The sequence below is a fragment of the Silene latifolia genome, chromosome 2 (assembly GCF_048544455.1).
Source record: "Silene latifolia isolate original U9 population chromosome 2, ASM4854445v1, whole genome shotgun sequence".
Lineage (NCBI taxonomy): Eukaryota > Viridiplantae > Streptophyta > Magnoliopsida > Caryophyllales > Caryophyllaceae > Silene > Silene latifolia.
Genome location: NC_133527.1, coordinates 48977264 through 48988357, shown reverse-complemented (window position 1 = coordinate 48988357; position 11094 = coordinate 48977264). Strand labels below are relative to the sequence as shown.

At 38.3% G+C, this 11094-nt stretch overlaps 2 protein-coding genes across 2 annotated transcripts; one reads left to right on the top strand and one right to left on the bottom strand.

Moving 5' to 3' along the window:
• The first annotated feature begins 350 nt into the window (after nt 1-350).
• On the top strand, nt 351-3398 carry LOC141642717 (large ribosomal RNA subunit accumulation protein YCED homolog 1, chloroplastic). Its single transcript, XM_074451610.1, has 2 exons — nt 351-1036; nt 2906-3398. The coding sequence occupies exons 1-2, from the start codon at nt 516-518 to the stop codon at nt 3318-3320; spliced, it is 936 nt and encodes a 311-aa protein (XP_074307711.1). The 5' UTR covers nt 351-515; the 3' UTR covers nt 3321-3398.
• A 797-nt stretch (nt 3399-4195) lies between these two features.
• Nucleotides 4196-10176, bottom strand: LOC141642716 (protein IWS1 homolog 1). The gene is made up of 11 exons (XM_074451609.1): nt 9912-10176; nt 9255-9807; nt 6712-6822; nt 6226-6437; nt 5968-6097; nt 5818-5880; nt 5655-5732; nt 5134-5222; nt 4943-4999; nt 4674-4827; nt 4196-4555 (listed from the first exon to the last, which is right to left on the bottom strand). The coding sequence occupies exons 1-11, from the start codon at nt 9929-9931 to the stop codon at nt 4457-4459; spliced, it is 1566 nt and encodes a 521-aa protein (XP_074307710.1). The 5' UTR covers nt 9932-10176; the 3' UTR covers nt 4196-4456.
• Between the last annotated feature and the right edge of the window lie 918 nt (nt 10177-11094).

Below are 11094 nucleotides of genomic sequence, written 5' to 3'. Positions count from 1 at the left end.
CCAATCTGCATTAAAACACTAAAAGGCGGAAGTATCGACATTTCTTTTGTATATCGAATCCATGCTCTACCCTAGTTACAACAAAGCGTCTCATTATAGATAGGCCAAATATTCACTCACTTTAAGCAAAACGGGACAAATGTCACCACCTTAACGCCAAATATCACCAGTACCATTTCCATGTAATAAACTACCTGTTGTAGCTTAGGAAATGGCACTGGTGACATTTGGCGTTAAAGTGTTGACATTTGGCCCGTTTTACTTAAACTGGATGGATATTTGGCCCGTCTATAGCTATAGACGAATATGCGCCGTATATGAAAATCTGTGTAGTTACAATTGTACGAGGTGAGTGATGTGTTGGGCTTAGAAAATGAGTAGTCGGTCAAATTGGCAGGGGTTGCCCAGTATTATAAATTGCAGCAAGTTAAAGAACCCTAATCCTTGAATTTCATCTCAAACCCTCTTATCTCATTCATGATTCATAATAATCCCCCACAGACTCAGCTCTAAAAATGTCAGTACACTACTTGTCCAGCATAAACCCCATCCTCAATAACAATAACAATAATAATAATCAAAGGGGGTGTTGCTTGAAAACCCAAATCCAAAATCTGCACTGCATTCATCCTTTTACTACTGTTCCTATACTGTTTAAAAAACCATATAACAATTTAGTAAGTAGACAGGTTTTATCACCAAAATCAACTGAGGAGGAAATCACGTACGATTTCGATTTGGGTGATGAGGAAGATGATGATGAGGGATCCCCATGGGAAGGTAGTGTTGTTTATCGACGAAACTCGTCAATCTCACACATTGAATACTGTACTACTTTGGAGAGCCTTGGTTTGGCCAAGCTTTCTTCACAGCTTTCTACTTCCACAGCATCTACTATGGGTTTACGCGTCACCAAATCTGTCAAGGATTATTTGGACGGAACACCTGTTCTCGTGTCTGTTGATATAACCCGAAAGAAGCGTAAACTTAGACTTGATGGCATCATCAGAACTGTCATTACCCTCTCTTGCTATAGGTACTTCCTCTGGCCCAATCATTTGTTTACCTTTGATTAAAATACCCTTTGCCAATAATATGCTCTAATTAGGTACTCTCTCCGTCCCAATCATTTTTTGAAGTTGTTTCCCACTAAGGCAATAGGCACATAATACATTAGGTAATTTCTGGAGATTTGCGTCTGAGTTTCGAGCGCTGCATTTACTCAATAGGTGCTGTGCATGTGATGACGCAATATGTAACTTCAATGCTGGCAATAACATTCCCAAGAGTTTATCAATACTATCTATATTGGTCTCTTCCTTTGCCAACTTGGAATATTCAAAATTATATACTCCCTCTGTCCCGGTCAATTATTGTTCTTTTGTTTTGGCACAAAGATGAAGGAAAGAAGAATGAGTCAATTACTAAATGACAAGTGGAACAATTTGATCATTCAAAATGACTGTGAATGATCAAATTGTTCTCATCAAGTTTATTTTTAAAATAGAAAGGACAACAACTCACTTAGACACCCCAATATGGAAAAGGACAACAAATGACCGAGAGACTGAGGGAGTACTTCTTAAATGCTGTCTTCTGCGTCCGAGTTTCGAGCGCTACACTTGCTCAATAGATGTTGTGCAATGAGATGACGCAATATGTAACTCCGTTTTGTGGTGAAATCATTTACAAGAGTTTATCAATACTATAATTAATGGTCTCTTCCTTTGCCAAATTAGAAAATTCATGTCTATACTTATTCTTAAATAAATTAGACCCTAATCCAGAAAGTTTGTATCATCAATGTCTGCTGACTTCTGCGTCTGAGTTTCGAACATTGCATCTACTCATTAGGTGTTGTGCATGAAATGACGCGATAGTATCTTCATTCTTGGTGGTTTTTTGTTGAAGAGTTTGCCAATACTATGTTGCTCTCTTCCCTCACCAAATTGGGAAATTTGTGCCTGTACTCATCCTTAAGATGATATCGCAGCTCGCTCAAAAATGTTTTTAAGTTGTTTCGGCTGGACATAGCTCCCATTTTGTACATTGACAGGTTTTTTCCTAAACAAATATTAAGCGTCTAAGTTTCCAACGCTCCACCTGCTCAATAGGTGTTGTGCTTGAGATGACAGACTATGATCTCCATTTTGTTGTGGTATGTTATGGAAAAGATTATCGATACTATGTTCTTCTTGCCAAATTGAGAAATTTGTGTGTGAAACCCTGTTAACTATGGTGGTTCCCCCGATAAATATTAGAACTATCTCAAATACATATTTCAATGGTTTACTGCAAAGGCAACATCTTATTAGATGGTTCGTAATCCCGAGAGGCGAGAGCTTTTATCCTGACATATGTTGGTTGATGCGTCTGAGTTTCGAGCGCCACACCTGCTCATTAGGTGTTGTGCATGAGACGACGCAATATGTATCTCTTTTTCAGGTGATATCATGCGGAAGAGTTTATCAATAGTTCAATACTATATCGATCTCTTCCCTCGCTAAACTGGGAAATTGTCTCACTAGATTTTATCAATAGTTCAATCGTCCCTCTGATAATATCACCATCAAATTTTACAGTGGTATTATCTCTTAAGGTGACTCCTAATGCTAACATTTTTCCTCCTGAACAAAGTCTATCTTGACTCTCGTGAGTTTTGACCTTATCAGGTGTTGTGCACGATGTAATGAAAATATATATCCTATTTATTGAAATATTTGTTGGAGGAGTTTATCAATCCTATCTTTTGGTAAACTCTTCTAAACAGATGTGCATGAAATGACAGTGTATATCTATCTTCGTTTATTTGAATATTTATGGGAGTTCATCAATCCTGTCTATGGATTTTATGGGAACAGCTTAATGACTTTTTATTATATTATTGTCCCATCGGTTTCAATAGGTGTGGTGAAGCAGCTGCCGAGAGCGTGTTTTCCAACTTTTCACTTTTGCTAACAGAGGAACCCGTGGAGGAGCCTGATACCATCAACTTTGGAACGATGTATGGTGACGAGAAAACAAAGAGCACAAGTCGGACAGGTGAAAACGAGGAAGATGAAGATGATGCCTTGATTGATATTGAGGATAGGCTTTATTTCCCTCCAGAAGAAAAAGAAATCGACATTTCGAAGCAGATAAGAGACCTGATCCATCTAGAGATTACCATAAACTCAATATGTGATTCCAGGTGCAAAGGCTTGTGTCTCCAGTGTGGTACCAATCTGAATACTAGTAAGTGCAGCTGTGGTAAACAGGAAACAGTTGATGCGGGGTTTGGTCCACTTGGAGGTTTAAGAGACCAAATGAAACATAAGTAAATTAAACGGCTTCTTGTACCTGTATTATCTGAAAATATGAGCTTATTATAGATAAAATTAAACGGCTTTTTGTACCTATTGCTTTTGTGTGGAACTGTAAAGCATGGTTATCAAAATTCCACTTTGATATGCGCACCAAAAAAAAAATTCCACTTTGATCTTACGATTCTACAATTTTAGGATGTTAAAAAGTCGACCTGGTTCTTTGATATTCATTATAGAATCTTATGATCTTATTCGTTTAAATATACCTCGTCGTCTCAATAAGGTTGCCCATAACCTAGCTAAAGCTGAAATGAGGTTGTAAGGCAATCATTTTTACAGCTGCCAAAAAAAAAAAAAAAAAAAAAAAAATATTCCTAGTGGCTTCTCAAAAAGTAAACAATTTTTATATGACATTCTAATACTCAAATTCCATGCTAGTTCTAGAAAATGCTCGTATAAATAAGTGTGTTGATCTTCAGATACATAGTATTAGGTTTTTACCCCTGACTCCAAAAACTATAATTAGTGAGATTGTATGATCTCAAGGCTCTACAATTCAATTATGCCAAATCTCAAGGCTTTACCTTATCGTGACACTGTTGTAAAGTTCTATATGTATGTGAATTGACTGCGACAATGAATAACTCAGTAATTATCCTAAATATCCGTTTTATGGCGTACAAGGGATCTGTAAAACAGCATTGTAAAAAGTGAAAGTACAACTTTGGATCTCCACGCATGCATATAAAAAAGGTAAAGGAAAATTCTCTCTCTATGTCCCCACCGTCTTCGAATGCCAACAATAGGTCTGGGAAAACATAATCAATTGAACGAACAGCGGCAAGATAAGCGGCCCAAAGACATTGGGGCAAGAATGAATGCCAAACAGATTTGGGGCAAGAAATATTGTCATGGAACAATAATATGACTAGCTGCGCCTTGGAAAATTCAACAGAAGAACGCATACATAACATCCCTACGAATTTGCAGTCTCGAAGGACAGCTAGTTTCTTAAAAGATGGTCACACTAAAAGTGCGACAAACCCATTTACCCCAGTAACTAAAACCATATTTTGATTATGGTGTGTTCAACAAGTTGCATGACCTTTCTCTAATTGTGCCTTGTCAGCCCAAAGACATTCTTGTATGATTCATAGATATTTCACCATACCGCGTCCCTCCACACTGACTTTAGTTGCTTGCAGCTTTCTCCTTTTCATTTGTTTCAGCTGTTGAAGTTTCTTATTCATCTGTCATGAAATAAACAAATTTGGTAAATTTCATGTGGAAGGGCCGTTCACAACCTGCTTCTTGTGTCTAGACTACGATTCTACTCACATGTGACATCTCAATTTCATTATGGCTTACCTTCATACGTCTTTCATCTTGCTGCCCTTGTTTAGACCGAGCTCTAATTTCATCAGGGTCAACTTTGGATTGAGGACGAATCGTGAAGTCCATGGGTGTTGCTTCAGGTCTAGAAGCATGCAGCCTAGCACCAGATGGGCCTGCCTTCCGCCCCCTGTTACAAATTTTTCAGTTCAAATATAAACAGCACTCTTACAGTGGTGGATGGTAACGTAACATCATAGATGAAAAAGATAAGAGCAGTGAGACCAAACTGTCAATCAACTTACGATGAAAATTCAAGGTCATCATCATGAGATTCTAATGCCGAAGCTTTATTTGCTGGCCTGCAAATGTAATTTCAGTCATTAACCTATGAAGAGAAATTTCATGAACAATACGTGGTCGTCAACTGAAACCAGGAAAGGACATAAAGAACAGGGAAAAGAGAACAAAAGGTAAGGTAAAACTGACAACGCACCTCCTCACAGGAGGTCTCCTTTGAACCCTTTCTTCATCATGATTTCTCATATCTTCAAATCTTGTGCTCTTGTTAAAAATTGGACGACTCTACAAGAATCACGTAAAACGTTATACGCACTAGCTCAGTAAAAGATACGGAGTATTATTTTAGGAGTTAAGGTCGAGGACATTATCTTTATTTTGTATTCCGAACGCAAAATCCAATCAGCCAGGTTAACAGATCATCTTATACAAAGTCCTCTTCATATACACTGTTATGACATCTTCTCTATAATACTATTATGACATTTACACAATTTACAGCATCCCTTTCTATTACATACCAATAGATTTAGCTGCCAAACTACTTCATCGCTAATTTTTCACACTGCCAGTGATACTGTAGAATGGAGAAGGGAAAAAGTACAACAGTACATATGTAAGCTTTTCTCTATCTTTTGAAGTATTCTATAAGCTCCCTTTCCCTTTTGACACGTATAAAAGCACATAATAAAACCACAGCTTGTAGGCGAGACCTACCCATTTGTCAACCAATTCTTTGGCAAGTTTCCTATTTGAAGTTGTCTCTTCATCTGATCTTGACAAAAACATAATGACCTACAAGGATAAAAAAGGTGTAAGAGACGAAAATATAGAATTGTAGTTCAAAGTAATATCAAAACAGAGAGGCAAAGTTTTGGACCTTCCCTAGACCGCTCTTCTTCAATTGTTCTCTTCTATCATATTGGTCTAAATCAATTGGAAACTACAGTGCACAAGCGACAAGTGAGAATCTAAGACGAACTCGAATAAAGATTCATGCATAAAAAAATAACAGAAAGCCTAGCATTACGTCAGTTAGGATTCTCAATATTGCTTCGCGTATATTGATATTAGGCAGGCTTCCATCAGGGAGTGGCTCCAGCCAATTTTTCAGCAACGTTAAGACACCATGATCAAGAAATTCATGTTGCAGTTGTTTCCTGCACCAGTAAAATAAGGGGGAAAAACAAACACAAAAAACTCATCAATGCTCTCAATCTCTCACACTGAAATTTTGGAACAGAACATGTTCAGAGGTTTGAGAACTCGTTGAGAGAAAAAGGCATACTTTGAAAGGGCGTCAACAAGAAGAGGCAGCTTTCTGAGCTTATTGATAGCCGGTTTTCCATGTTGATTAAAAATAGCATCTTCTTCAACCACAAGTTCAAGTTCAGCCATCAGCCGCTCCACCAAATCTGCAATTTCAGCAGCACTTCTCTCGTTTTTCTTCTTTTTCTTACCCGGTCTAAATAGCTCCTCCTCATCCTCACCCTCCTCTGCCTGCCATAACAAACAAACTTCAACAAATAATACCAAGGTCTAGAAAACTAATCTAGTAGTGGAATATTAAGAAGAATGCTGAATGAAGGTCTTCAACATGTATAGAAAGTCGGAAACTACATTTAGTAGGACACAATATTATGCATGAGATGAATGCGAAAATCCGATATTTTGATGGAATGAGATCAGAGTATCAGACATGCAGTATGAAACTGGCAATCACAAGCCAGGATGAAAATTGAAATATAAATTTAAGCCGCCATCAAAAGTTTACCTGAGCAAAACGACTGGGAGAACCTCCTTCCTCGTACCTATCCGATGGGTCCACGCCAGTATCATCTATGAAATTATCATCATCTAATGTCTTTGTACCATCATGATCGTCCTGTTGATAAAAGGATTCATATATCAGTACGAGTATTCACTACAAAAAAGGATGTCTTTGACTAAATCACATCCATGAGAATGAATTGTAAAGTTGTACTGAAAAAAAATATAATCTTATTCAGAGGTGAATTTCACTGAAAAACAAGTTTTACTTGACATAACGTGTGATACACCTGCCAGTCTGCCACACCCAATCAACACTTTTGCAAATCTTTGCATTTCCCTCTTCTCACAACCCACCCTTACTCCTTGACTGCCTCTGCTGCCGGGGGCCCTAAACTCGGACCGACATGACCACCACGACTCCTCAAGACCAAACCATTTGGCTACCCGGATCTCCCCAACCCCAATCCAAACGTTCTGTGGCATCAACATATCACATTCCCTAAATCCCTATGCACTTATGCTACCGCTACCCATGCCCAGTTCACCACCACCTTGACCCTCATCCCCAACACAGCGATTAGAGCTGGCAAAAGTTGATTGGACCCGAGGAACCTGAAACCAAACCCAGGGTTGAACTGAACCTGATAGCAACCTCATTTGTCCTAAAACGGACCCGACATACCTGAACCAACCCGAACCGACCCATGACTAGATATTGACTCAACCTCAATAGATGACTCGATTACAAACCAGCTTAATAATGATCCAAATATGTCCACATTGACATTCATCCTAATTTATTAACTAAAATAAATACACCTCCCATTTGTTTTAAATTTGAATTATCGATCTAAAATTAAATACATAAGATAAAATATATGTTGATAACCTGACACGGTAACAATGACCGGCATGAATTATAATCAACCCAAACCTATTATTGACCCTACACAACCCAAACTTTATATGATCTGAGCCGCTTACACCTGAGTACCTGACCCATAACGGACATAAGTGACACGATTGACACCATTAGCCGTCATGCCCACACCTTACCCCACAACATGCTTTAGCCACCCAGTTCAACACCCTATCTTCACCCTCAAACCAACCACAAGTGTCGCCATACCCACACCTAACTTATAGCCACCTCCTTCCCTAACATCCTCAACTTCTTTCGATTTATTTCTCTCTCGTCTTCCATCTCTTTTCTCAGACTTCACTATGCTGTCACCCAACCATAATCAACGTCTACACCACCATTTTCAACTACAATTTTTCCAAAAAGAGGTTCGTAGTATGATTTTCCACTGCCGACAAGTGTCCTGGAATATTACACCCTAAACCCGTTGGCTTTGTCATAATATCCGGAATCGAAAAGTAACCTAGGTTTGACAGGTATACCCTTCTTCAGAAGTGGTTATTCTAAGGGTGATGGTGATTAGCATGGGGTTATCAGATCTTGGGCGCCTAAAAGTGTGGTGGATGGAGTCATGGAGATAGGAGGTCGGTTGTGAAATGGTGGTTATGGGAAAAAAGAGTGTCATGGTGTAAGCATGGGGAAAGGGGAAAAGGTTAAGAGTTCAATTTATTTTAGATTATGGTTTGTTTGATGATGGTAATCTTAGTATAAGACGACCTTATACAAGAAATTGTCACACTCTAGATGAACTTCGCCCAAAAAAATGTCAGTTTTAAAATTATAGTCCTGGCAAGCCGTATAAGACTATTTCCCCAACAAGGAGGGAAATATAACCACACAATGTTCCCATTTCTTGAATATATGTGAGGAGCATTTTAATGAAATGGGAACATCATAAAGATATAGCGAGAGTATGTATTATGTATGGCCTCCAAAATATACAAACAATTGAAAACAAGAATCTTAACCTTAGTTATGGCAATTATGATAAACGATATCATTAATACTTTTCAACAATTCAAACTTCACCGATGAAGATATAGACCAAACATCTAATCCTAAACAGATAAAATGCAAATTAAACTGCATTGAAAACAAGTTTTTTTTTATAAAAGAATAATTTTCATGAAATAACCCAAGTTAAACTAAACCTTATACTCCTCAAACAAGCATATATTCGCATATGTAGTGACTTCAGATATCACACTTAATGCAAGAAATAAAAATTGCACATCTAATATCCATCTAGCCTAGCAACACACCTACAATCCTACAGAATCCCCAGAATCCCCCTCATAAACACAAACTTATCACAAATTATGAAGAAACATAGACCAACGAGAATCATAATGAATTATACAAGGCAAAGGAAAAAAAACTTATTAGACAGGGGAAAAAGATCTCGATTTGGACATAACAACACCATTCCAAATAAAAGCATAACTAGCATAAACCAAACTCCAATGAAACTACTAGAAAGCACAGAAAATAAACAGAAAAGACTGCAAAGTATCATGTCGAAAACCATTAAAGTGCAAAATAATCAACTTCAATCATCATAAAATATCAAAGCTGGATTTTAACTTGGCTAACCAATCAACCAACAGAAAATAAGAGCAGACCTCAGAATCAGCACCAGCAATAGTAGCCCACATCTCATTAACATCGGCATCGGGTTCCACCTCGCCATTGCCACCACTCTTTCTCCGTTTCAAACTCAATTTTGGCTTCGCACCGCTACTGCCACCATCACCACCGCCACCACCAGTACTAAACTTATCTTTCCTCAACTTTTTTTTCTCCTTCCTCTTCTCTCCTCTTCCTTCATCACTCGTCATCGCCCCCTTACCCTTCCTCTTCTCCGCAACAATATCGTCGTACGCTGCCTCACCGACTTCATCATCATCCGCGAAATCATTGAATTCGGATGGCGTATGATTATCGTCATTGCCGCTCTTTTTAATAAGGCGTTTTCGAGATTTTGACGATTCGACGGGGTTTGATTTAGGCGAATCATCCTGCATCCCCCAATTTTCACCGTCGTCGTCGTCAACATCTTCGTTGAAATCGTTGAAATCCTGAACATCGTCATTTGGCGGGATTTGTTGCGGTTGTTCGCCGTCCGATTGGATGTCGTCGTAGTCCATCAACGGTTCTCCGTCTTCATCACGATACCTGAGAAATTTTTCGAATCAGATTTAACAATTCGTAAAAAAAGAAATTGGGGGTTTCGGAACCCTAATTAGTGCTAAAGAGATAAGAGATAGAGAAAAACTTACGGATCATCATCGTAGCCCATGGATGAATGAATTTGAATAATAAGATGAATGAATTAGGGTTGGTGAATGGATTAAAAGTGATAAGTATTGAGAGAGAAGGGAGAATGTATATATGATGACGAAGCTCGCGAAGGCAATCGTAAATTCGCAATCTCTTCGTTAGTCTGAGACTTTGAGGTACTACAAGTCACAAGTCACTCGTCACTCGTCACTCGTCACATTGTAACAACTCACAAGTACAACTAATGAGACGAAACCCCTCGTGAACAGCTTGTTTAAGATCCGGCTCGTGTGAGTTCACTTCGAGCTCAGGTTCGGCCTGATAAGTTAAGGAATCAAGCCGATTTAATGTTGACTCGGCTCGAACTTGTGAAATAAAATGATATATCCATTGTATTTTATAAAAATATTTATCGTGATTGTATCTTTGTATAACCATACTAAATGTTCTATTAATTTGGATAATAGTTTTATTCATAAATTTAAAATCTTTATATTGGAAATATTGGAAGAAAAAAATTCGATAATTTAGCAATTATATATAGGTTCGTGTTGAACTCGAGCTTGGATTAAACCTCGCGAGCAAGGTAATGAGCTCAATTTTTTCAAGCTCGGCCTCGAGTTTTGTTTTACGAGCACAAGCTAACTAAGGCCAAGCCCGTACTCGACTCGGCTCGTTATCACCCATAATTACATCCGCACTAACATCAGGACACATGCCTACCCAAGCTCGAGCGGAAAAATCTAACCATCCATAATGAGTTGTGGCATGAAGCCGCTTCAGTCAAAGCCTTCCAACAAAGCTAAAAATTTTATCAGCGATTATTCCTTTGAAATTTTTCCAATGCCAGTGTCAATTACTTGACGGAACCTTGTGTGTTTTTACATAGTTTATAAGGTATAAGGAGTCCAATTCCAAGTTAGCCAAAGTGATTCTTATTTGCCGAGCCGTGATTTACTCCAAAATCGTGGTTTTTGCCTCAACAATGTTCACGCCAAATAATGACGTACTTTTAAAATTGTTGCTCTTCCAACACTCCATATGATTTCGAAAAACCACTCACATTTCGTAACCTTTCTCTTTAAAAGTTAACGCATGAGTATGATAATAGTGTCATTTCACCCTATTTTATATCCCTTATCTACCCTCATTTCCTAGATTTTGTGCTTTTTATAGCGGTTT